At 34.3% G+C, this 27,351-nt stretch overlaps 3 protein-coding genes across 5 annotated transcripts; 2 read left to right on the plus strand and 1 right to left on the minus strand.

The window, feature by feature from the left end:
• Window positions 1–5,537: 5,537 nt before the first annotated feature.
• LOC115953359 (centromere protein F) lies at window positions 5,538–12,679 on the minus strand. Of its 3 annotated transcripts, none has more exons than XM_031070983.1 (15): window positions 12,467–12,679; window positions 12,026–12,344; window positions 11,138–11,182; window positions 10,982–11,044; window positions 10,821–10,883; window positions 10,653–10,715; window positions 10,426–10,488; window positions 10,183–10,245; window positions 10,024–10,086; window positions 9,866–9,928; window positions 9,629–9,691; window positions 7,734–7,793; window positions 7,081–7,221; window positions 6,423–6,518; window positions 5,538–6,135 (listed from the first exon to the last, which is right to left on the minus strand). In XM_031070983.1, exons 2-15 carry the CDS (start codon window positions 12,269–12,271, stop codon window positions 5,674–5,676), a joined length of 1,554 nt encoding a protein of 517 aa, XP_030926843.1. In that variant the 5' UTR covers window positions 12,272–12,344; window positions 12,467–12,679; the 3' UTR covers window positions 5,538–5,673. The 3 variants fall into 3 exon arrangements, with proteins under 3 accessions (XP_030926843.1, XP_030926842.1, XP_030926844.1); XM_031070982.1 differs by having other exon boundaries at window positions 12,026–12,427; XM_031070984.1 differs by lacking the exons at window positions 10,024–10,086; window positions 12,467–12,679 and having other exon boundaries at window positions 12,026–12,448.
• A 3,208-nt stretch (window positions 12,680–15,887) lies between these two features.
• Window positions 15,888–19,726, plus strand: LOC115952454 (ubiquitin-conjugating enzyme E2-17 kDa-like). The gene is made up of 5 exons (XM_031069630.1): window positions 15,888–16,051; window positions 16,294–16,413; window positions 18,439–18,566; window positions 18,692–18,796; window positions 19,225–19,726. Exons 2-5 carry the CDS (start codon window positions 16,344–16,346, stop codon window positions 19,366–19,368), a joined length of 447 nt encoding a protein of 148 aa, XP_030925490.1. The 5' UTR covers window positions 15,888–16,051; window positions 16,294–16,343; the 3' UTR covers window positions 19,369–19,726.
• A 3,516-nt stretch (window positions 19,727–23,242) lies between these two features.
• Window positions 23,243–27,351, plus strand: LOC115952455 (thioredoxin H9). Its single transcript, XM_031069631.1, has 5 exons — window positions 23,243–23,492; window positions 24,716–24,791; window positions 25,642–25,764; window positions 26,483–26,605; window positions 26,933–27,351. Exons 2-5 carry the CDS (start codon window positions 24,771–24,773, stop codon window positions 27,083–27,085), a joined length of 420 nt encoding a protein of 139 aa, XP_030925491.1. The 5' UTR covers window positions 23,243–23,492; window positions 24,716–24,770; the 3' UTR covers window positions 27,086–27,351.

Raw genomic sequence — 27,351 nt, forward strand, 5'->3', positions numbered from 1 at the left:
GAGCAGGGGCTGGGAAAAATGGCCAAAAACCAGAGCCTCCCAGCCCGCCTCCAGGAGAAAGACTCCCAGGACGAACACGATTTAAATCATGTACAAACACCACGAAAAACCCACTGTCTTGTGGCCAAGGCCTAACCTTTCAAACCCACGCTCTATAAATGATATTGTTTGGGCCTATTTACGCATGAACCCAACGCTATTATGGGTCGTTACAAATTGTGTCCTTACAATTGGCGCCATTTGTGGGAAAGGCTTGTGTTTTGGCACAGGTAGTGGGTGGAGACAATCCCTCACATCATTTCCAACAGCCGGATGTAGTGTTCTAGCATAAAGTTCCACTAGGGGCTATGTTTCTTTACTAGGGGTTGCGCTTCGTAGTGTCAGCAGCACGAATGGTTCTAGGGGCTTGGCCAAGGAGCTAATTCCCCTCAAACCAAGGTCCCACGCCATAGTCGAGGGGGTAATTCCCCCAACGACTTATCAAAATTAAGTTTTTGACAGAACCAAGGTATTGCATGGTCCTCGGACTCAAACCTATGGTGAAACCAACTACTTATCAAAATCAAGTTTTGGACAGAACTAAGGTATTGCATGGTCCTCGGACTCAAACCTATGGGGAAACCAACTACTTATCAAAATCAAGTTTTGGACTGAACTAAGGTATTGCATGGTCCTCGGACTCAAACCTATGGGGAAACCAACTACTTATAGAAATCAAGTTTTGGACAGAACCAAGGTATTGCATGGTCCTCGGATTCAAACCTATGGGGAAACCAACTACTTATCAAAATCAAGTTTTGGACAGAACCAAGGTATTGCATGGTCCTCGGACTCAAACCTATTTGGAAACCAACTACTTATCAAAATCAAGTTTTGGACAGAACTAAGGTATTGCATCGTCCTCGGACTCAAACCTATGGGGAAACCAACTACTTATCAAAATCAAGTTTTGGACAGAACCAAGGTATTGCATGGTCCTCGGACTCAAACCTATGGGAAAACCAACTACTCATCAAAATCAAGTTTTGGACAGAACCAAGGTATTGCATGGTCCTCGGACTCAAACCTATGGGGAAACCAACTACTTATCAAAATCAAGTTTTGGACAAAACCAAGGTATTGCATGGTCATCGGACTCAAACTTATGGGGAACCAACTACTTATCAAAATCAAGTTTTGGACAGAACCAAGGTATTGCATGGTCCTCGGACTCAAACCTATGGGGAAACCAACTACTTATCAAAATCAAGTTTTGGACAGAACCAAGGTATTGCATGGTCCTCGGACTCAAACCTATGGGGAAACCAACTACTTACCAAAATCAAGGTATTGCATGGTCCTCGGACTCAAACCTATGGGGAAACCGACTACTTATAGAAATCAAGTTTTGGATAGAACCAAGGTATTGCATGGTCCTCGGACTCAAACCTATGGAAGGGTCGGCTACTTAATAAAAATTCTAAGTTGCTCAATCCTCGGATCAAATACCAGAAGAGGTTAAAGCTATGAAAGTTATTAGGAAGATGGTGAAACACCTTATTACTCAGTAACCTGTAGGGGCTGTTCATTTTTGGGTTATATGTCTTCGGATGATTACCTCCTACACCGCACCGAGCATTCAGCTGTCATCTCGGCTATTTTGGGGTAAGTGTTGTTTTCTCAGGTCGGCATTATTGTGCCAAATAACTCTATTAAGTTCATAATAATATCTTTTCCTTAGCAAGGGTCTTGACCCTAAGTGTCATTTGTTCAAGTTGGTATTATTGTGCCAAACAGCACTCGTAAGTTCATGATAGGGTCTTTTTTCTTAGTAAGGGATTTCGGCCCTAAGTATTGTGTTCTCAGGTCGGCGGTATTGTGCCAGACAACCCTAATAAGCTCATCATAATATCTTTTCATTTTCTTCTTAATAAGGATTTCAGCCCTAAGTATCATTTGTTCGATTCAGTATTATTAAGTCGGATAGTTTCAATAAGTACAAAGCAAGATCTTTTTATTAACTGGGATTTTGGCCCTAAGCATCGTTCAAAGTATAGAAATAAAAGAGAAGTCGCAAAGTAACGCGTCTATTTACGACATATCCATTCCAAAAAAGAAGAGATAGAACATATGAAATAAAGCAATGATAATTTTTATTAATATAAAGGGGTATTACATTGTACAAAGAAGGGCTTAAACAAGCCTATATAGAAAACGAGTTACTAAAACAATAAAAAAAAAAAAAAAAAAAAACAACACAAACGAACAGCCAGAAATCTTTTTAAGCTCTACTCCCAAGTCTTTCCAAACTCTGCACCATTAGCATCCATATTGAGAGGAGGACCTTTCTTGGTGGGAGAGGAGAAGAAGAGGAAGAAGGAAAAGCACCAAGATGGATTTGGTGGTGGAAAGAAGAAGAAAGAGAGGCAAAAGGAGGCACCAGTGAAGGAAGAGAGGAAGAAGCAGGGATATTTTGTCCCTGCGTCAATCCTGACTCCTAACACGCTGGTGCCATGTTAGCTATGCTCATAAGAGAGCGGCTGGTATTGATAATGGGTGACCCCAGCTCAGTCGCGCCAAAAGTTTGACACGACGAGCCCCTGCTTCGGATTTTGGCTGAAAGCCGGGTAAGAAGGATCTTGAGTCTCTGTCATCCCTGCCCTGACCGAGCCATTTTGAGTTTCATAAGAACATGGTATTTCTGGGAAGGGTATGGTTCCTTCATTACTTACTCCTATCTTGAATGTATCACAATTTAAGGTGTAACTAGTGGATAAAGTAAACTCTGGAGGAGGCTAAGGGTTTCAGATTTCAGAAGGATTAAAAGGGTCTTTATACAAGAGAAATAACCTCTTGTTTTTCTTCTTATATGAAGGGCAAAACGGAAGGTATTTAATCTGTCCAGATTTCCAAGAAAATCTGTAAACGAGAATATACCTGTTCCACTTCCCCACACCGTCAATAATCGTCGAATTTAAATGGTCTCGTGAAGGGAAATCATTAAAGGCGCGTTTTTGAATAATCAAACGGCAGGAATGCATTGTGAATGAATTTAGAGGAATGTCTCGCAGCCCGGTGTGTTTCCTAGGCAGACGAAGAGACACCAACATTGATGAAGGACTGAGTTAAACGAGCCGTAATAAAGGCTTGGCATTACCAAAATCCTCCTCTCCAACCAAGAGGTCGGACAGCAGGATTTTGAGGAGCTATTGTGGGGCCCAATAATTTGTGGCCCTGGCCTATTTATTCATTGGGGCCCAAGGCCCGAGCCGAGGAAGGTTATGGCCCAGGATCGATAATACAAGTACAAAATAGTCTTGAAACACAGTCGAGGACGATTCAGTCCTCGGCATGTCCGAGGTCTCACTAGAAGGAAGGGCAAAAACGATATAGGAACAGTTTGGAAAAAATCTAAAATATCTAGGTCAATAGAGAAGGATACGCTGGAAAGCATAACGACCAGGGAAAGCTGCCCTTACTGCCATTCAATACTCTGCACCTGACAAAACCATACTCTCCAGCTTTTACAACCACCCCCAACCACTCTGAATATGGGCTGATGGGACAAGTATCAGTCTTGGAAAAGTCGATCATACACGTGGACGAAGGATAAGGAACACATGCTAGTATAAAAGGAAAAGTAAGCAATCCAGAGCAGGGGCTGGGAAAAATGGCCAAAAACCAGAGCCTCCCAGCCCGCCTCCAAGAGAAAGACTCCCAGGGCGAACACGATTTAAATCATGTACGAACACCACGAAAAACCCACTGTCTTGTGGCCAAGACCCAGCCTTTCAAACCCACGCTCTATAAATGATATTGTTTGAGCCTATTTACGCGCGAACCCAACGCTATTATGGGTCGTTACAAATTGTGTCCTTACATATACATAAAAACATTAATAGCATAATGATGCTCTAGAATAAATTAGATTTTGTCTTATTCTCTTTTTGTCTTTTTTTTCTTAAAGATGATCAACTAAGCAAAGTAAAAGCTTACCAAGAAAGCTCAAATTAGCTAAAAATTTAATTGTGGAGATGCCTATTATTTGTAATAGAATGACCAAAATAAAAATAATAAACAGATTTAAGAAAGACACATAAGATTTCTAAAAGAAATTTTACCAAACACATAGGATGCAACAATAACAAAATTACTACACTAAATACTTTTTGACACTCTACAAATAAGCACAAAAAAATGTTCATTATCAATATGTTTCATATCAACATAAGGAATTTCCACAACAATGATAGGCCAAATAATACTACATTAACAATTTTAAGTCAATATCATTGAAAATTTGGAAAGAAAACCAACAAACTCACTTCAAAAAATGCAAGAATACTAAAAAGAAAGGAAAATAAAAAAAATAAAAATCATTTTTGATTGTGCGTTTTGTTCACCTCAATGGTCTTTCTATTGTCGCCTTAACTTTGAAAGTTTCTGACAAAAACAATTGATATCTTTTCAAAATGATGAAAACTAAAACTTGGTTGAAATATATATATATATGGAGAACAATTAGTATTAGCTTAATTTTTTGCCATAGATGATAGGTGATTGTATCTAGAATGTGCATTGATATATATAACATTGTAAAATTAAATAAATAATCACTGTATGAGTGAGAGAGAGAGATAAGGTTGTGAAAAACTAAAATTTTGGAAGAGAAAACACTATTACTGTAGATAAACGAAGAGACATTAAAAAAAATGAATTATTCAATTTTAACAATTCCTTGAAATTAGAAAGAAGAAAATGAAAAGTTGAAATCAATTTGGGTAACTGAATAGTCAAATATTTGCATCTAATGAATAGTAATGTTTGTCAATGATCTCTATTTAATTATTTTATATAAAAAAATTTTAAAAAAATCATAAAGGGAAAAATGATTTAAAAAGAAAAAGAAAAATAGTATGATATAACTAATGAGGTAGCGAAGAAGGTTGTTAAAATTATTCAATTTTAACAATTCCTTGAAATTAGAAAGAAGAAAATGAAAAGTTGAAATCAATTTGGGTAGCTGAATAGTCAAATATTTGTATCTAATGAATAGTAATGTTTGTCCATGATCTCTATTTAATTATTTTATATAAAAAAAATTTAAAAAATCATAAAGGGAAAAATGATTTAAAAAGAAAAAGAAAAATAATATGATATAACTAATGAGGTAGCAGAGAAAGTTTTAAAGAAACTTACAGTGGTGTATATCCAAAAATGTCTAACTCTCCCCTCCCTGCGTATGTGTGTGTTAAAATATTTAATATTCTCAAAAAAAAAAAAAAAAAAAAAAAAAAAAAAAAAAAAACTAATGAGGTAGCATAACAGGAGCATAGTAGCATTAAATATTACGTCTTAGCTTTTTGATATATATTAATATATAGATATAGATAGTCATCAGTCATCACGCTCAAACTATTGTATAACATCTTCATTTGCACTCCCAAGGGCAAACTATCGACCGTCTAGATTAAGGGTTGAGCTACATTGTTTCTGCTTTTAAACAAGTAAAATAATAACTCACTTGGCCATTCCACTGAAGTTTACATCCTCAAGAATAAAACAAAATGATACCTATGCAGGTATTAAAGAATTGGCCAAATTCGGCCCATCTTTGATATATAAATGAAAACTGTTTCTTTCTTGTATAAAAGAACAATATGGTCAAATCTAAGCTAATGTTAAGATAGATTGCTAATGACTACAGTTTTTGTCGATCAAGTCAGCACCACTAACATATTTCGCAACAAATGATATTAACCGAAATGGAGCGCCAATCAGGGGAGCATCTGAAAACTCTACGACAGTGTTTTCATCATTATTAGCAGCCTGTATCCCTAAATCCCGAATTTCATTCTCATCCAATGAAATTTGCACAATTTCTCCAGGCTCTTCAGATGCGAAGGAGCTGAGAACTAATGGAGCTTGCTCAACATCCACATTATCAGTATCACCGCCAATAGTCTCAACCTGAATCGGAACAATTTCACCTGACTCCAACTTTTTGCCTTCTACAGACAAATTCTCATTGGACTCCAACAAGAAATCATCGAATCTGGCAGTTTCAGCAATTTCAACCATCTGATCAGACACAGTGGCTGAAGGAAGACCAGCTGTTGGACTTCGTCGATCAAGCTCAACATACAACTCATTCACCTGAGAAGAAGAAATAGAAATAAAATTATACCAAATCACAATGGAGTCTAACGATCACTCGTAGAATGTTAAAAGAGTAAAAATGTTTTCACCAAAATAAAGCTTTAACCTGATGTCAATCAGTCTAATTCTATCCAACAATAAATAATGGGGTAGCTGCATAGCATAACTATATCCAAACCAAAATCACCAATCAATTAAGTGATTAACATTACACGTTAAGACCATATAATATATTTTATGAAAAGCAGTACACTACAGCAACCACAGATGGGCTTGTTTATTACCTTCTCAACAAGTTCTGCATTTTCTGTGATAAGTTTATCAACCAGAGCACATGCTGCTTCCATCCGAGAGTTCAAGTCCTTGTTTTCAGAAGCGATCTAAAACAACGCAGAAAGCAGTTATTCTTCCTTTTTTGTAAGGAGTACTTTGCAAAAATGTTGGAAGGCTAAAAATAAAAAACAAAGACGGAAGACCTATTATTTTATTTTATAAGTAATGAAAAATTTATTGAAAACAAAACAGACCCAAGTACACTAGAAATGTAATAAGGGAACAAAACAATCAAGCCCAAATTACAAAGATCCAGCAAGTCAGAAATTGAAGAACATGAAAATGTTTGTTAAGCTAAAACTCCACTCTGAGTAAAAGTATGAAAGAAGAACGATTTAATCTCGAGAATAAAACATTCACATCCCTAAAAGCTTCTAGCATTCCATTCCCTCCAAATACACCACTATGCAATGTGGCAAAAACCTCCACAAACCTGGCATTTATTAGTTTTTGTGTGATTTACATGTGTTTTTTTATTTATTTAAGGCCATTGGATTTTTAAAATATCAGGAGTCTTACATCTGAATTAAAATGGGAGGAAATTGGAAATTTATATTGAGAGAGGATCCTTTCCCAAATATAACAACCTAATGAGTACAAGAACCAAACCTTTTTGAGTTCATCTGATGTGCTGGTAGAGGACATACTGCTCTCAAGATTTTGGATTTGTGATTGCAGACCAGATATGATTTCCATCAGTCTTTGATTTTCTTGCAGGAGATTGTTCCTGAATTCTTCTACCTCCATTACCTGTCAAGCTTTGTTTTTAATTTCCCTATCAGAACAAATGCAGAGCTATGCTGTGGAATGGTCATGACCATAGGATAGAATGCACATGGAGTAAAGAAACAAATGCTTTGTTTTTAATTTCCCTCTCACCAGTGGAATAAGTTAAAGAATTATCGATGTGGAAGCCACAATTAAACAAATTCTGTGGATAAATTAAGGCAATTTCACGACAAAATATGAGAAGCCTTTCTGTTTAATGTCACCACCTTTATGCTGATTGGAAGTTTGGAACCCAAAACAACAGAAACAGGCTGACTTGGTTCTCTTCTTTTTGGGTGGTCTGCCTGACTAGGTCAAAATTTGACTTTACTAGGCTCTTAAGATATAAGCAAATCAGCAGACAATTAACTTATACAAGTTCTCCTACCCACTCAAGAAAAACAGGTGACCATATTCACACATGCCCTCAGATTCAATAAGCCAATTAAATTGAGAAATTCATGAAGATAAATTAGAACAACAAAGCTATGTACCTGTGCCTGTAGTTTAGCGACATCACCATTCAGATTTGCAATCATTTCTTTGCTTGAATTCTGAAAAGGAAACGCATCACTGCCTTTAGAAAGTTGCAAACAAACCAAATATGCACAAAGATAAGGCATTGGAAAACATATTTTTGATAAAACCTTCAAACATAATTTGCACAAGACATAATAAAGATAAGAAGAAATATAGAAAGAAACATATTAAGAAATAAAAACACAAGAAAAAAATTCTCTGTTTTTCCATCAATTCTTCATGAGTTAGTGGAGATTTTGGGCTGTAGGGAGTATGCTCTTCCGCTGAAATATTTAGGTCTTCTGTTGGGTGCTACTTTTAAAGATAAGGCAATTTGGAATTCTATTTTGAAGAAGATGGAGCAAAGGCTAGCTGGTTGAAAGAGGTTGTATTTATCCACGGGGGGTAAAGTTACCCTTATTAAGAGTACTCTTTCTAGCTTACCTACGTATTTCCTTTCTCTTCTACCTATTCCAGTTAAGGTGGCTAAGAGGATGGAGAAATTACAAAGAAATTTTCTTTGGACTGGTATTGGGGATGGTCGTAAAATTCATTTAGTAAATTGGTCTAAGGTTTGTAGGCCTGTGAAGAATGGAGGGTTAGGCATTCGGTGCTTGAGAAGGTTTAATTTTGCCTTATTAGCCAAATGGTTGTGGCGTTATGGTTTGGAGAATGATGCCCTTTGGAGAAGGGTCACTAGGGCAGTGAAGTATGGGATTGAGTAGGGTGGTTGGTGCACAAAATCTGTGTCGAGGGCATATGGTGTTTGTGGAAGTTCATTAGAAGTGGCTAGTTGAATTTTTCCAAGTTCCTTCGGTATGATGTGGGTGATGGTACTCATGTGAAGTTTTGGGATGATGTGTGGTGCAGGGATTGTCCTTCTAAGGAGGTGTTTCCAAATTTATATAATATTAGTAAGACAAGGGAGGCTTCGGTCTCTGAGGTTATGTGCTATGCAAATGGGAGTGTTTCTTGGGACATTCAGTTTCGTCGTTTAGTGAATGATCAAGAGTCACTATCTTTGGATTCGTTTATGGTCTTGATCTATTCCACAAAGGTGCGGGGTGTTGGTGCTAACAAACTTTGTTCGAAGCCAGCCTGCAGTCGAGGTTTCAAGGTGAGTGGGTATTATCATTCTCTATACCCTTCTACTGTCATTCCCTTCCCTTGGAAAATGGTGTGGCAATCGAAGGTTCCTCCTCAGGTAGCTTTTTTCTCTTGGACTACGGCTTTAGGCAAGATTTTAACTATAGATAATCTTTGGAAGAGGCACTTTGTTGTTCTTGAGTGGTGTTTTATGTGCAAAGGGTGTGGGGAATCTATAGATCATCTCCTCATTCACTGTCCTATTGCATATGAGATGTGGAGTATGATCTTTTGCTTGTTTGGTATTTGTTGGGTGATGCCGCAAAGGGTAGTGGATTTGTTGGTCATGCAATTTCAAGTGACATCATAATATAGTTATTTGGAGGATGGTGCCACACTGTTTGATGTTGTATCTAGTGGGAATGGAATTCGAGAAGCTTTGAGGATCGCAAATGGTCCATTCTTGAGTTTAAGTCTTTTTTCTTTTTTACTCTTCTCGAATGGTGTTTGGTTTTACCTTCTTTTTCTTGTATTTCCCTTCCTGGGTTGCTTGATCATTGTACTTTGGTTTCTTGATGTTTTTGCCTCTTTTGTACATTTCCTATATACGGGGCTGTGTTCTTTCAATAAATTTCTTATGTTACTTATCAAAAAAAAAAAGTTTACCCTAAAACATTTAAACTCATTAATTAGTTGAACTATCTGTCAAACAATAATAGGCATTAGTTATTGAAAAAATTGATATCCATACCTAAAGATTGAATAAAATTTAAAAAGTGATTACCTCGTTTGAAATCCAAAACTCTTTTTCTCTCTCCAAGTGTTTGACTTTTTCCTCTAAACTTGCCTGTGGAACATTGTACAAGTAAATTCATCATTGAACCCCAATGCTCTTGGACATACATTACAAACATACACATGCATACATAAACAAAAACCCAAAGAAGTGGTCTACAGTCAACCAATAAGGGGGAAAAGATATTATTAGGCCAGAAGAAAGTCATAAGTGTAAAATAAGTACCCCTTTCGAGCTCAAACTTGCTCTCTCATCTAGTAACTGACTGATTTTCTCCACCAACCCTGCCTGCATGTAGCATAGCATTCAATTACTTTGAATTGGATAGCTGATCAGAAACAAATCATTATACCAGAACAAAGTCATAAAGTATAAATAAGTACCCCTTTCAAACTCAAATTTTCTTTCTCATTTAGTAACTGGTTGATTTTCTCCTCCAACCCCGCCTGCATGTAGCATAACATTCGATTACTTTGAATTTGAATGTTGATCAGAAAAAATTTATTAGACCAGAAAAAAGTCATGAAGTATGATAGAAGTACCCCTTTTGAACTCAAATTTGCTTTCTCGTCTAGTAACTGGTTGATTTTCTCCTCCCACCCTGCCTGCATGCAGCATAACATTCGATTACTTTGAATTGGAAAGTTGATCAGAAACAATTTGTTTTGAATAAAAATAAAAGAAAGTATAAATGCAATGCTGATGGGGAGTGAATTGGAGGCAGACATATGTGCTCTTAAGTCAATAATTGACGAACTTCACACTAACTCTATCATTCAACTCACCTCTTTATTAAGCAAAGAATTTTTTTCATTCTGTAGTTGTACAATTATCATTTCTTGACCAGCCTGTAAATTATCAAGTTAGATAAACCAGCTTGTAAACAAGTATAGAATAAATATACAGTCACAAGGTGAAAGGTGAAATAAAGACTTAAAAATTTTTGATAAGTAAAAGACTTAAAAAAAAAATTTTGATAGGTAAGGTGAAAAAAGACTTAAAATTATAATACCTCTTTCTGTATGTATGAATTATTATCATATTGTAATTGTTTGATTGTCTCTTCTAAGCTAGCCTGTGAAAGAATGTGGAATTTCAATAGAAATTTAGAAGCACATCTACATAAACTTCCCAAAATATTTAATATTCCAATTTCTTGAGTAAATTTAAATGATATTACCTCTTTTTTTATGAGCGATTTGTTTTCATTTTGTAATTCTTTGACAGTCTCTTGCAAGGAAACCTGTAAAAAGAGATACAATTTTGATAATGAAATGCAAGAAAAAGAAGCAGAATTCACCAGTCTTTCTTGATTAAAAATTTAAATTGCAAATGCAATACCTCTTTCTTTATATGCAAATCATTTTCACTTTGTAATTGCTTAATTGTCTCTTCCAAAGTAGCCTGTAGCAAAGACAATCAACTTGTACGTCACAATATAATATCAAATCAAATTCCAAGAAATTACATAACATAATTTGGCATATCTGCCCTCACCTCCCTTCGGAGCCTCTGTTGTTTCTCAGCTTCCACTGAAACGGACTGCATACCAACATTTAAGAAAAAATGCTAAGCTGTAAGCCATGAAAAGATAGTAGAAGCAAAGCAAGAAAACATGAAGGATTGTGAATACATGGATAATCGCAAAATGAGTAACACACATTGTCTCTGCCTTCTTTGATATCAGTCAGCATACACAGCAGAAGGTGCATATTAGAAACCAAATTATAAGAGACATATTAATTTGGATGATGAATAATTGAATTAACCTCAATTATGCTATACTCTGTGGTAAGTTACATAATTGTCGCAATAAACAACTTCACAATTTATTTATTTATTATAACATAAGAAAAATTTCCAAAGAAAAGCCCTTTCGACTCGCCTCCACCCACCTGCGATAACCAGTTGTCAGGTAATCCAGGAGCATTACCCCTGACGGGCTAACATGATATTTCACTTTGACAATTAACATGCATTTTCAGTACCAATACCAACGATAAAAATTTCAACCGCGCCTTCTTTGCTCCTAGAATACCAATTCCGCTTTACATTCCTCATAACTAAATTCTTCATTCTCATTCACTTGCTTCTTAGTTCTTACTTTTTACTGCACTTACGCCATTTGACAGAGCGTCCAGTTCGGTGCTATATTTGTTGTTTGTAAACAAGTGATAAAATCATATACTACGAATCTAAAATCGCCGAAAACATATCATTCAATTTGAGAAACTTGCTTAAATTTCTGAGATTGATTAAGTTTCTTTCAATCAACCAAAAGTGCATAGCATAAAAACCTGATTGCAATCATTCACATACATATATACACATATGCATATACGATACAAGAGCAAGAAAACCTAATGAAAAAAATTCCAAACTTACTGTGCCATTGAGCAAATGTCCATTGAGATCCACATTCAAATTTTGCACATCACTGCCATCGTGAGCATCAGAAACTTGAACGTGACCATCAACATGATCATCTTGCCCATTGCTCCCATGATTATCATCCAAACACGAAGCTGGTTCTCCAGAATCGAGATCGCCAGCTCCTCCCACACCTTCGGTAGCTTTGCTCTGCTTGTTCTTCTTCTTCTTGCTCCTCTTCTTCTTCTTATCGTCCTCCATTTTCTCTCAAATTCTCAAAACTCAAAAATTTGTGCGAGAATAACGCAATGTATAGCTCCGTGAAACCCTAGCCCTATAAATCGAAATCAAAGCGAAACGATTCAGAAACGTACTGCGCAGATTCAATCCGGTGCGTTTTGAGCTGATTAGAACAACCTTCAAAAAAAAAAAGTGACTATTATAGATTTTTATTACTTTGGAAATTTCTGATTGTCTTCTTCGGAGCTTTTCAGCGTGCTCGCACGTTTTTTGAGTTTATTGCAAAGTTTGTGATTATGCAGATCGGCGGCTGTGATTGGTTTGTTGTATTTTTGTTTAGTGGTCCGTAAAGTAGGGGATTGCTTCATTTTGAAGATGATGACTTGTTTAACGGTGATTGGGGTATTCGAGTCACGAGCGTGTTTCGATCGATACCTATTGCGGAAGAAATACGCTACAACTTTCAAGAATGGGAAAGAGGTGCATCTGCACGCGGGAGCCACGTGATCACCGACACAGCTCCGTCGAAGGAGGACGTCAATCTTTACTCTTTTTTTTTTTTTTTTTTGGGGGCAATCTTTACTCTTTGTCTTTGGACAACACCACCGAGCCTACCCACCAAATTATGGTTCATGAACCATCAAATTAATAAGTGTCCATAGACCATAGTCTATAAAAATAAAAATTAAAAAAAAAAAATTTATGTGTTCATATTTTGTTTTTACAGTAAAATATTATTTTAGCCTCTAAACTTTATTAGAAATTTATTTTTCATCCTTAAACTTTAAGAAGTTTAATTTTTTTATCACTAAACTATTGAAAATTTTATCTTTCATTCCTAAACTATTGAAAATGTTTTATTATGTTATTAAACTTTACCAAAAATTTGTTTTTCATTCCTAAACTATATTTTTTAAAATTATTTTTCATCCCTATTTTTGTTTCTAAACTATTGAAAAATCTTTTTACAAAGTTTAGACATGAAAAAAATAACTTTTTAAAATTTAGGGACAAAAAACAAATTTTTGATAAAATTTAGGGACCAATAGTATATTACCCTTTTTTTTCCTTTCCCTTCATAATTCAACGAGGTTTTATGGACAGGTTTTAATCTTTGAATTTTCCTAATTACATTTTTAATGTTATCTTGTTTATTTGGATGCTTCCCTCCATATTTTTTTATTCATAAAAATTAGTGTATTTCTCTAATATATTTATAAATATGAATAGGGGTGTCAACTGGTTAGTAAAGCTTTATAACTTGTTTGGATGGAGGGAGAGTAGAGTAGAGTGAGGGAGAGTAAATTAAATTACCTTGTTTGGATGTTTTTTAAAAGAGGAGGGGGAGAACTTTGGAGGGGTTTGAAGGAGTTTTAACTACTTCTAACCCCTCATTGTTAATTTCCCCAAATTAAATAAATTTGGAGAGAGAGTAGAGCATAAAAATGATTGACCAAATAATCACCAAATTTACCCTTACCATATTATCAAAATTACAAACTATGAAAATGCTAATTATTTCCCTCCTCCTTACTTAATTTTAAAAACATTTAAACAAAGTGGAGGATAATCATTCCCCTCTACTCTCCTCTCCCTCCAAACTTCCAAACATAGCATTAGTTTAGTGTCAATCTATCGACCGACTCAATCACGATGAATTTAAGGAAGCTGAAACTGTTGTCGACCAATATGATGAGCTTCAAATTAATAATTCAATTGGTTAAACCCATGGGTTATTGGTTGAAAGGGAGTGGCAACAACATGAAAAAGTGGAACAACAACATGCAAAGGGAATGAATGGGGAATAAGTGATTTGGCAAAGCCCTTTTAGATGGGTCAAATTTCTTGGATTTCAATGTGGGAAACCTAAAGTTGGACCTTATATGATTGGGTTTGTTGAGTTGTGCTGAAGGTCTATTCATCTGGTATTTGTCCACCCTTAAGACCCTAACTATGAAATTGGCCAATTCTCATCAACTAACTTATATTGCTTATTAGGCATATCAATGATAATAAAACCCAGCAAGAGTTCTAACACCATCATGTTTATAAGTGTGTGTTTGGATGAACTTATTTTGTTTATTGTAGAGAAGCACAAATATACCCTTGTTAAAAAGATAATGTCTTGAAAAGTTCCATTCTATTTTAAGATGGAAATAAGCTCATCCAAATGAATTAATAGCTACAAGCCTACAATGGTACGCAAGATAATAGTAGAACATCGCAGGGGCGGCTTGATGTATTTGGGGGCCTAAGGCGAAAATTGATTATTTTGTTTTAGATGCAAAATTACTACTAATTAACATGAACTATATAGAATTTTTTCTTTTTTTTAGAAATTTTATAGACAGAAAAAACTTGACAAAATTTTTCATACTTATTGATGTGGTAGATTGTAGTGGTAAGTAAAAGAGTGGAGTTAGTGATAGACTTAGATAAAAACTAGTAAAAGTTTGCTAGCTCACCTCTTATTATTATTCTTATTTTTTTTTAGAAGTGCAACATTCACAATATTTTTTTACAACAAATCCTAGGTTTTAAGTCTTTTTTGTTTTCTATTTGAAAATATCACTATAATTATTTTTTTGCCATTAATAACAAGCTGTAACAACCTACTACTTAGCATTAGTTATAAAAGTGTTATGAAAAATATTGTAAACATTGCATTTTTCTCTCTTTTTTATTTGTTTCTCATGTGGGAAAAAAATATTATTTTATTTATTGATTATAAATAACCCTATTGGTTAAAATTTGGGGGCCTTTTTTTTTACTTGGGGCCTTGGGCAACTGCATCTTTTGCTCACCCATTCAGCCGACCCTGGAACATCGTAACAACAAATAGGAGTGAAAGGAGTATATAAGATAATGGAATACCAAAAACCAATTAATATACTAAAACAACAACATTGATCCTCTTCAACTAGCCATAAAAATATTGATCACACATAGAGAGATCATGTAAAGAATCGGGAATTTATTTACCCCTAGTTCATACTTCACTTGTAGCCCCCTCATATAGGTTGGTTTTTATTTTATTTTGAGTTTTGACACGGCTGTTAAATTGATGAAATTTTTGCCGATGTAAACCAATAATTCTCTCTTTTCAATACAACCTAATAAATAATAATGGCAAATGTGATGCTCATAATTGTGTGATTGCTTATAATTGGATTGTATATGGCTATACGCAAGTCTGTGATGATATACTTAATTCTAGTTTAGGTCACTCACTTAAGGATACTTTGACAATTGTAAGTTTTTTTAAAAATTGGTTTTTCTCTCATACTTCTAGACAAGGTAATATAGCGGATGCCTTAACTAGAAGGGCTAAGTTGCTTTCTTCACTTTTAGTTTAGATGTAGCCTATTCTTCTAAACATTGGTAATTTTGTTAATGCTAATTTACCAGCTTCTTCATAATACTTCAATGGAATTTGTCTAAAAAAAATCAATAAGCCCTATTTATAAAATTTGTTTTGTTAATAAGTTATTTATTTATTAAGTATTTATTACCATTAAACTCTCACTGACAAAAAGGTATCATGGTAAACAAAGGGGATAAAAGAAATTAAATACAAGTAATAAATGATCAACAATAATTGGAACGGATAAGAAGGACAACGAGAAAACGGGTGTGTATTTTTATTTATTTATTTTTGGGAACCAATATATAAAGCTATCCAAAAGAAACAGCTTCACTTCTCTCCCTGATTCCTCATTCCGACACCGATCGAAAAGGGTGGGGTTGAGGAATCCATTAATCTTACGATTTTCTTGTGGATCGCCATTTACCACCTCGCAGGTACATCCTACTGTTTCTTTTCCACGCTTTTTTACACAGGTTTCTACCATTTTCTAGGTTGTACACACCTCAAAAAAAAAAAAAAAAAAAGAAAAACCAAACCAAATCAAATCTTGTTAGATATTGAAAGATATTGTTATTTTAACTCTAGATCTCCAATGTTGTACCGTGAAATCAATACCGATTTTGTGTAATAAGGATTATTGTTGTCAAGTGTGTGTTGTGTACTGTTCCTTTTGTAGGTCTTTGGCCTGGTAAATATATCTTCAAGCGATTTACCCGGTGAACCATCATGGCGTCGAAGCGTATCTCGAAGGAGCTTAAGGATTTGCAGAAGGATCCTCCAACTTCTTGCAGCGCAGGTATATTTCATCATTGCTCTCATTTTTTTATTTTATTTTTTTATTTTACAGATTTTGAGAGATTATCTGGGATTTCTTGTATTTGTATGTTACTAATGGTTTTTGCATTCAAGATTGGAACTTTTTGAATATTGAAATAAAAAAAGATAATAGAGACAACTTGGGCATGACTCATTACTCATATGCTGCCAGTGGGGGAGTATGGATTTTGTTAGAAGTTTATGGTTAAATGATTAAATTGCCACATTCTAATAGTTTAAGCTTTTGGGATAATCGGTAATTTAACATGGTATCAGAGCAGGAGATCCTGAGTTCGATCTTTGTCTCCTCCACTTTACGTCCCATTTAAATTCCCATGAGTATAACAATATATACCTGCAAAGTTGTGGATGCAGCCTTGATTGCTTTTAATAAATTATCTAATTGAAGTTTTCTAGTTATTCAAAAATCCAGAGTTAGAAATTATAAGAGATTGAGGAGAAAAAGGATAGTGATGGGTTGGAGGCGTTTGGGATTTAATGATCATGAGAAAATAAGACATAACTTGTGATTTATTTATTTTGAGTTTAAATGTAGGACCTGCTATACTTTGAGTTTCAACTAATGTTAGAAGACCAATTTGCTTTGGACTAAAAAGTGTCATGATATGGGATATGGGACATTGAGTTTCAATTGAAGTGAGAGGCTATATCATCAAGTGTTGTTAGTTTTAATACTAAGGGAATACAATAAGTTCTAGGGACAAATCCAATTTCACAACCAACTAATGTGTCAAGTTGTGATTGGTTCATAATAAAAATAGTATCATCAGTGAACTCATGTGAAAGTGATATTGTTCTCATCGTAAGTTGATAACTAATGAGGGTGTGAAATTGTGTGTGTTCGTAAGATTGTTGAAGGGAATATTTTTTACTTGTCAAAGGGAGGAAAAATAGCATAAATATCCTACTAGCATGGAGTTTTGGGGGAGGTGGGGGGGGGGGGGGTGGTGGGGGCTTCCTCCCCTTGGCTCCGCCTATGTTATATGCCAACCTTAATGGTCATATGATAGATTTTATGGGTCCAGAGTCTATGCATAGGTTATGTGTACTTCCTGAACTGAAAGAAAGAAAGTTTTTTTTTTTTTTTTTTGGGGGGGGGGGGGGGTGTGGGGGGTTAAACTTGGTCATTGAAGAAATTAATAATGATGAAAACAATTAATAGATCAACTGGGCACCACGCCTCATGACTCAACTAAATGTCGATCCCAATTCTTTTGGGTCAGCTAAAGAATACGTTCTTCTACCATTCAGTCTTTATCTATATATGGTCATCTTCTCTATTATCTCTGTGGCTACTTTGGCCTTTGATGTTATTTCTGTGTAATGATTATGTCAAATCTGATTGCAGTAAATTGATAAAGATAGGTAAAACTCAAGTTCTTAGACTTATTTAACCAAACTTGTTGACTCTGTGTGTAGTATGTCCGTCTTTATGGTTTCAGGTTAGATTTAACTCGTTGTTTGGTTTTATTGACACTGACTCAATGAAGCTATTATTGTCTGCAAACAACATGGGGCAAGGGACACTAGATTGATACATAATTAGCGAGCCTTGATGTAAATTAATCACATTTAGAGACTTATTTCTGGTTCATGCAATTAGTGTTTTAGCTAATCAATGCTCCATAAAGCATATGTTTGGTGACATTAATTCACTTCATTGGAATTTCTTTATTTTTCAAACCTTTGATTTTACTTGCCCAAAGACTCTTGTCGTATAATTCTTCTTAGGCCAATAAAAACCATATATAGGTCTCCGCTCCTCGTGTTCTTGAACATTAATCACATGAGTAATAAACTAATAAAGTAGTTTTCGTTGTGATTCTCCTAGCATAAAATAAAGTTGATTCTCCAATACCGTTGGTTTTACTATTATGTTTATGATGTAAGCTCCCTGCTAGGCATGTGTTCAATGATACTAACTATGTTATTTATCCAAGCTTTTGTTGCAATAAACTTGGGATTGTTTGTCTATATTTAACAGGTCCTGTAGCTGAAGACATGTTCCATTGGCAAGCAACCATTATGGGACCCACTGATAGCCCATATGCGGGAGGTGTTTTTCTAGTTACTATTCATTTCCCCCCTGATTATCCTTTCAAGCCCCCTAAGGTGCACTTTTTGATTGTGCAAATATCATCTTGTGTGATCATGTGTTTGTTTGCTTGTCTGTTGTGTGAAAGGCTTGTTTTGTAATGTTGTGCGTATGGTAAGGATAATGGTCTTCTGTTCTTCAGGTTGCATTTAGGACCAAGGTCTTCCACCCAAACATCAATAGCAATGGAAGCATTTGTCTTGATATCCTTAAAGAACAGTGGAGCCCAGCTCTTACAATTTCTAAGGTTTGACTTTGTGCTAAACCTATGTTAATAATCTAGGTTACAGTTAATATCCTTATTCTTTAACCTGGAAATGGCATGCTCACAGGCATACACAAAAACAGCAGAAGGTATTATAGAGAAATGATAAAGAGAATGATTCTAATAGCTTTCCAGAATGCTTTGTGCTAGATAACATTGGTTTTATTTAGTTATTGATTTAAACCCATTGTCTTCCTACCCGCTTTTATTTATCTATCTTTGGTTGCAAGTATTCATTTTTCAAGCGCTGAATGTTACTCCAAAAAGTGACTATATTTTTATGTAATGTTTTAACATGGAAATTTATGGTTTGGTAGTTTCTATTTCAGAATTTTTTGACATTGCCATTCATGTCATGATAGGAATTTGACATTTTTTTGGGCACCTAATAAAACTTGGGTGCAAATCAGGTATTGCTCTCTATCTGCTCATTGCTGACTGACCCAAATCCTGATGATCCTCTTGTACCGGAGATTGCCCACATGTATAAGACTGACCGGGCCAAGTATGAAGCCACTGCACGCAGCTGGACACAGAAGTATGCAATGGGATGATGGTTATTAAGACAACAAATTTGGATTTTGGTTTGAAGAACGTGTTTAGTCATATTTTCTTGTCTCACCTTGTTGTTTGTTATGTATCTTGGGGATGTTGGGAATCTAGAAAGAGGGTGGAATTTAAGCATGTTGGTCAGAACAATGTTGTGAAATTGTATAACCAAAAGTGTAAACAGGTTATGCACTCTTTGTCTGAAGCTGTTTGTTCTGGCAATGTAGAATAGTCAGTATTGCAAACTGTTTTGAAGTTTGAAGTTTCAAGAAAATGAAGGAAATCAGTGTTGTTTTCAGACTCTCACCACTGGTTTCTTTATTAAATAATTGAAATATGCATGCTGGGTAATTGGTTTGACAATGTGCTTTTGGAATATTATTAAGCTGGTATCATCTACGTCATATTGATTGTATGCGAAATGATTATATGCTAAATGGATGGGATTTTACAATATTCATAGTGGAGTTACCCTTAAAATTAAAACTAGAAATGATCATGATCCTAGTTTTAGAGGTTTAAGTTTAGAGTTTTTGCAATGAAAAATTTACTTCAAAACAGTTACTAGGAATTAGTAAACTACAAATATAAATTGTTTTGACTATGTCATAACCTATTTCGTAAATTGATAGTCTTTAAAAGTTCAAAAATTGATAAAGAGGAGTCATTTCTTTTTTGATAAAAGAGATTTTAAAAGTTCAATAGTCTTTTATTATTGATTTGAAAGAATGTATTAAAAAGATAAAAAATTGTATACAAAATTAAAAAAATCATAATAATACAAACGGAAAAAGAAGGCGTACTGTAAGTTCCATTAATTTTGTTTGAAGGTGTTGTAAATACAAATTTTTCTCAATTGCAAAAAATCAAACAATTGAAAAGAAATATGGTTTGTAAATATAAATTTGTATTGATAAATAATGAGTACAATCTCTATTTCAATTCTTTTACAAAAGAATGCCCTTTGATTCTATCTTCTTTGAATTTGACTCGAATAAGGATCTTCTTGACTTTAATTGGAAGATGGATTGATCGGTCTTCACAATAAATCTCTAACTTCGAGTTTATTAGAGATTTATTGTCCTTCTAGTTCTTCAAGCCCTTCGAATGTTCTTCAAGTTCTTCAAAGTTTCTTGAGATGAAATTTCTCCCGAGCTTGAACCTCTTGAAACTTGGTGGTCAAAATGAGAGGGGATGTCCTCTATTTATAGTGATTTCAGAGGATAAACTCCACTTTGAATTAATATGCTTGAAAATATGTAGTGGACTTTTGATTGCTCCAAATTCTTCTTAGAGATAATTATCTCTATTTATTTATTTTGATAAAGATCACATTTTGATAAAGATAATAATCAACCAAGATAAATAATTATCTCTATGTAATTTATTTATTTTAATAAAGATAATTATCTATCAAATTTTGAATAAAAAATTTATCTTTATCTTATTTATTTATTTATTTTAATAAAGATAATTATCCATAACTTTTAAATTTTAAATATGAAATTTATCTTTATTTTGTGGGCCAAACGACACATGGCGAATTTTGATATGCCAATGTGATGTCAATTTGGATGACACATGTCATCATCTAATTTGATTAATTTAATGACATTGTGGGTCCGGGAAGTTTACAATCCGGCCCAAGCTCTACCTGGGCCCAGGGCCCGTGCCGAGGAGGTCTTTTGCCGAGGACGAATGATCGATGGCCAGGGTGTCAAGGGGAACGGCTGAGAAACTACCCTGCCCTCGGCACTCTAGAATTTCAATGAGAAGATCAATGTCTTGGTGAAGGCTATCCTCAAATAGCCCCCTGAAGGGGATGTGAGTGGAATGGGGCCCACAGGGAAGCAGGGTATAAAATTGGATCAAGGAAAATGCGTCCCCTCCGCATTAAATGCATCTGCCAACGTCCAGATCTGATTAATGAGAAAAGACGTTTGGACGGTGTAACTTCGATCTTCGCAACTAGTAGAAAGTAAGAGGGGACGGTTGATGGGATGGATACAGAAATAAGCACCTGCCTGACCAACAAGTGGAGAGCAAGGATCAACCAAAAAGGACTATATAATGAAAAAGTAGGAGCACCAAACAAGAGGCTGGGAAAAATGACCAAAAACCAGAGCCTCCCAGCCCACCTCTAGGAGAAAGGCTCCAGGGGTGAAAACAACTTAACCATGCATGAACACCACGAAAAACCCACCTCCAGGTGACCAAGGCCTAGCCTTTCAAACCCACGCTCTACAAATGATATTGTTTGGGCCATTTTATGTGCGAACCTAACACTGTTACGGTTCGCTACTAATCGTGTCCTTACAGACATTAATTTAGAATTTGTCACTAAATTTTGATGTGGCATTTTATAATTGGCTTAAAATTTTGCCTCCTACAGGTGTACTATAAGTACTATTAATTTTGTGCTAAATCCGGATATTTTATTCAATTATAAGAGATATTAACATTACTAGTTTTTTTTTTTTTTTTTTTTTTTTCAATCTTTTTTTGAAAAACTATTAACATTACTAGTTGAGTTAACTAGAGCTCATTCTCTCTCTCTCTCAAAAAAAAAAAAAAAAAAAAAAAAAAAAAAAAAAACTAGAGCTCACACCTTCATTTAATACATTTCATGTGGAGGATGTAAATGTATATCAATCATTATTTAGTGTGTTTGTTTGTTTGTTTTTTTTATTTTTTTATTTTTTCTAAAAAAAGTTAAAAGGCACAAAAGTTTATTATAGAGTATCCGTGTGACATTCATACTAAGTTTGTAGTTTGTACAATTGTACTCTAAAAAATATATCCTTATTTAGAACTCACATTTACTTTTAGTACATTTCATGTGAATGATGAAAATAAATAGCAAGGTAGAAAAGTAAAAAAAGATGTATTCTTGTTAAAGTCTGATTAATCGGTGTCTTTAGAGAATTTGTTAACGGTTAATTTTAGAAATTGATAATTATTTCTCTTTTGAGATTTAAGCAAATGACATTCCACTCCAAATTTGAAGGGAAAAAACATTTTCCTTCTTTGACATCTAATTAACAAAACTTTATTAAATTAATTTAAAATTTTTTTGTTCTAACTTGCCCTTTGCTTAAGGGCGAGTTTCCAAAATTATCCTATCTCGTGATTAAAATTCATTGTTTAAAATTTATAATTAAAGTATATTTTAAAATATTAAGTATAAATTTTGTTTTTTATTATTTATTATTATTTTTTTATTATTGGATTATAGAGAGATTTGCTGTTGCAAGTGTTTTAGTGCTTAATAAATTTTGCATTTTTATTCTAAATTTTACTTTTTTTTTACTAACCATTTTTAAACTTTTATAAAGAATTTCTTATAGAAATTTAGAATATTTCATTACTAATATAATCAAAAAGGGTGGTGTTAATTTCTTCAAACCTTAAGAGAGGTGCGTGTTTTTTTCTTCAAGTTTGTAATGAAGTGTCGTTCTTCCAAATCTCAAGCGAGAGGAGTGTAATTACTCATTTTAGAAATAGTTTCAAAATAGTAAAAAAAGTCAATTAATTTTTTTATATAAAATATTTCTAAAAAATATTTCCTAAACAAAGTATTATTGATTTTTGTTTTTTTTTGTTTTTGTTTTTAACCTTGCGCTTTTTTGTTTTTGTTTTTTAACCATGAGCCTTCTTGTTATTCGAAGGTCTCCGAGTGGCATTCGTTCGTTAATTAGTTTTTACTGTGATTCATATTATTCCTTGTTCGCTGTTATTACCGTTATCAGTTAAAAACCCACCAAACCTTTTCCATTCGACGAAAATGCCCCCAATATACTCAATTACACAGTAACGCCAAAATAAGGGTATTAAGGTTATCTGGCTTTCTCACGACAGCGGTATAAATAAAGGTAGTTTCGGTTCTAGAATTTTTAAAGTACCTGAGTTTTGTGCTTGAAAATTCCTATTTTATAATCTTATCAAAAACGACAACAAAAGCAAATCGAAGAAACGGTCCAGCTTCAACGTTATCGTTCACAACTCATGGTCAAACTCTGATTCTATCGTTTCCATTTCGAATTTCGAATTTCGAATTTTAAATTTCGTTCAAATCCCCCAGATTGTTATATTGGATTAACTAGGGCTTCATATCGGTTGTAAGCTAGAGGTAATTAAATTCAGCTTGTTCAATTTTTTATTTTTTATTTTATTTTTGTTGCTTTTAACATTTTACATTCCGAAATTTAGGTTGTTGTTTTGTTTGGTTACGTGTTTATTATTGTTTGATTCGCATTCCTCATTTCAATTCTTCTTATGGAGTTTAATTTTCTCTCAGTTTTCTTTTGCTTTGCTTTATTGGCAAACCAATCAGAGGTTAAGTACAATGTTGTTTGTGAAATATTAATGTTAGATTTTCGGTTACTGCAGCTTTTGTTTTTTTGTTTTCCTTTTTTTTTTTAGTTGGGAGAGATACTGGTTTTATAGTTTATGTATTCTAATGTTTCCTTTTCGATAATTATAATTAAGGACAATATTGTAAAGTATGAGTAATTGACGGAACATTGATGGAAGAAACTAACTTCTGTTTCTCAATTATAAGTTTTGTAGTAAATTCCGAGCGTTTAAAAGATACTTAGAGGGCTATTCTTGAGAATTTAAGATTCCTGAGAATTTAAACTCTGGGCTGTTTGTAATCTTGAGAAATTAGATTCTGGCGTTTGAGTTCCAAGAAACTAGTTTTAGAAATCCTAGGAATTTAATGTAAGTTTAATAGGGAGGAAACAACTTACCCAGGTGGTTATTATGGTTGGTAAGACCTGATAAACTATTTTTGTTTAGTTTTAGACATGATTTGTTACAATTCGAATCATAGACAGGGAACACTGTAAAGTTTGGTAACTCTTGAGAATTTTAAATTCACACATTAAACTCTTGAAAAAAAAAATTCTACATCTTTATGCATTTAAAATTGAAATTCTCTAGAGTTTTTAGGGTAACTCACCGTGGAGTTCACCATTATTTGGTTTCCATATTAGGTGTGGATGAAATGAAAAAATCTGATTGACAAAATCTGACCGTAAATTAGGATGTAAGAGCTTCATAGTGGAGTTAGCCTAGGAACTTTAGAAGATATTAATCACACATTTATGTTACTAACACAAATATATAAATTGGTTTGTAAGAAAACTACCCCGTAGTAGTTTTAAATGTATGGGAGACGGATTGATAGTTATACCGTTGTCTTGTTCAACAGTATAATATTATTTTCTCTTCCTAATTTGAGTAAATTTACTTGGCATTCTGTTACATAAATTATTCTGTAAATTAATGGACTTTTTGGGTATGTATATTGTCTAGTTAATTTGATAGATTGTATTGTTCAACTTTCAGGGTACTTCTGGACTTCTACCATTTAAGTTTAGCAATTTAGATTTTAAACATCAAAATGGGAAATTGCGTGACTAAGGTAATTGTTTCTGAGACTCTTCTGTCAAATTCTTAAATAAAGTTCTTTTATGAAAAAGAAAAAGTAGAAAGTGAAAAGGATAGTCTTGTTCAAAGTGTTATATGCTTTTTTACTTTTCTCTAGTTTGGTGGTTGTTTTCTGTTACTTTTATTTTTTCTGTTATTTTATCTACTCCAGCTTCTGCTTATGACATGACTTATATTGTGGTTAGATTTATTGGTTTCTCTTTTAGTTACTATTATTATACTGCTTGACTGGAGTTATTTATACGGATCTCTTGTTATTTCTTTTTCATGATAAATTTAGAATAGGAAAGCCATAAAAAGAAATAGTGAAGTTGTTGATGTCATTAAGAATTTCAAGCAATGTTGTGACTTGTGAGGAAAGATGCTGTTGCTGGAGTTTTAGATGGAGCAAACTGTTGAAGAAGGGATATTCTTGCTATCCAGACAGTATATGATTTGTGATGATGTGACACACTTAGAATCATGAAAATCTGTGTTTGGTTTAGTATGTGAATAAAATCTCTTTCTAAAGTAGTAGATGTACTAAAAAATAAAGAAGAAAAAAAGGATCTCATGGAACAACGGGTATCATGTTGATTGACGGATAAATTTTTGACAACTTAGAATTCTACATGAAGTACTAAAAGATGGTTGATAGCCACTTGAAAATCTCTTAGATAGCATGCCAGTTTTATTTGCTTACTGCCTTCAAAATATTGTTTACCTATCTAGTTCTGTCAATTATTGAAATACCTCAAAGCCTCAATGAGTGAATTGTATTTTAGTTTTTCATTCTTACCTCAAGTCATTTCATAATGACGATATGATTTTCATGATACTTGCAGCCTGAAACTGATGGATATGATTCTGATAAGAATGTCGAGTTTTCTGGCGGGAATGTGCACCTTATCACTACCAAGGAGTCTTGGGATCAGAAGATGGCAGAAGCAAGTAGGGATGGCAAGATTGTAAGTATTCCTTCACCTTCTCCCCCCTCCTCCCCACCCCCCTGTGTGCGGGGCCTGGCTGGGATAGTGAATCATGTTGAATGTATATGAAGCTTAATTGTCTTTTTGTCATGTCTCTTCACTGAACTACTACTAATATTTTCCCATGAGATGTGCATTATTATATTTGTGAATGTGGTAATGATTACATGACTGCATACTGAGGTTCTACTTTAGTCTAGAATATTTTCATCACAAGAATCAAGCAGTTAGACCCTGGCATCATCTCTATATTGTTCAGCCTGTTGCTTTTGAGCTCAATGACAAATGAATATTGGATATTGACTATCAAGTGCAGAAAATCCAGGAAACAACTTATGGTGTTTAGTGGAGGGGCCTACCAGTTTGATCCTCATGCTACGCTTAAAAGATTTTATAGAATATCTGTCCACATAATGGTAGATTACCCTTCAAACAGTTGATTATCTAGAATCTCTTAATGATTTATTCAAACAATTTTTGCCAGTCCAATGCCAAATCTTGCATCTGCAAGTTCCTCTCTTTCTTTCTCTCTGATGCTGAATCATGCCCCATTTATTGTTATATAATATAAAGGTTCCCTTGATTTGTTTTGTTTTTGGACAGGATTATTTGTGTTGATTTATTTTGTGGTCATTCTTTTACCCCCACTTTTTTTTTTTTTTTTTTTCAATTTTAATTGAAGCTGTATGTTTAACAGGTAATTGCAAATTTCAGTGCAACATGGTGTGGTCCTTGTAAGATGATTGCGCCATTTTACGTTGAATTATCTGAGAAATACCCTTCTCTTATGTTCATAGTGATTGATGTTGAAGAACTCACTGTAAGTACTGTAAATTTTGTTGTTACTTAGGAAAGATATTGAGTGCTACCTAAGATAGAGCTTGCTTTTGGTACAAGGACCTATTTTGGACATAAAAGGCCACTATCTTGCCTGTGACCAAGAAACTCCATCGGCATGACAAACATGCCAAACAAAAGTGTTAATAAAAAAACAAAACAAGAATAGGAAAAACAAATTACATGAGAATTAGTGTAAAATGAAAATTTGACCTGTCTAGCGGAGAGATATTCTTAGTTTTTTTTTATCATCCAAGATTGTGCTAAATCTATTGATGGCAAAATCATAAAATGCTTTTATGTGATGCAGGAGTTCAGCACTTCATGGGATATCAAAGCCACTCCTACTTTCTTCTTTCTTAGAGATGGACAGCAAATTGACAAGCTTGTAGGAGCCAACAAGCCAGAGCTTCAGAAGAAGATTACTGCAATTATAGATTCAACTTCCCAATATCCAAAATGACCTATATGCTTGCTTCTATGTAGCGAGAGAGGCTGCAGAATGTTCTGGATGCACTTGAGTATTCTGGATGCTTCGCTGTTTGTTTGCTTGTTTTTTTCCCCCTTTGGCATGTAAATAGCACTATTATAGGAGTATTGTTCAGTTTTCTAGTTATTTTTTGGGCTGAAATTATTGTTTCTAAACCTGAGAATCAGTTTAACTCTTGTTTTTCCTGAGACAGTTGTAGTGGTTGATGTTACTTGTATTATGCCTAGAGTTAAAGAATT

Source organism: Quercus lobata, chromosome 7 (genome assembly GCF_001633185.2).
Source record: "Quercus lobata isolate SW786 chromosome 7, ValleyOak3.0 Primary Assembly, whole genome shotgun sequence".
Classification (NCBI taxonomy): Eukaryota; Viridiplantae; Streptophyta; class Magnoliopsida; order Fagales; family Fagaceae; genus Quercus; species Quercus lobata.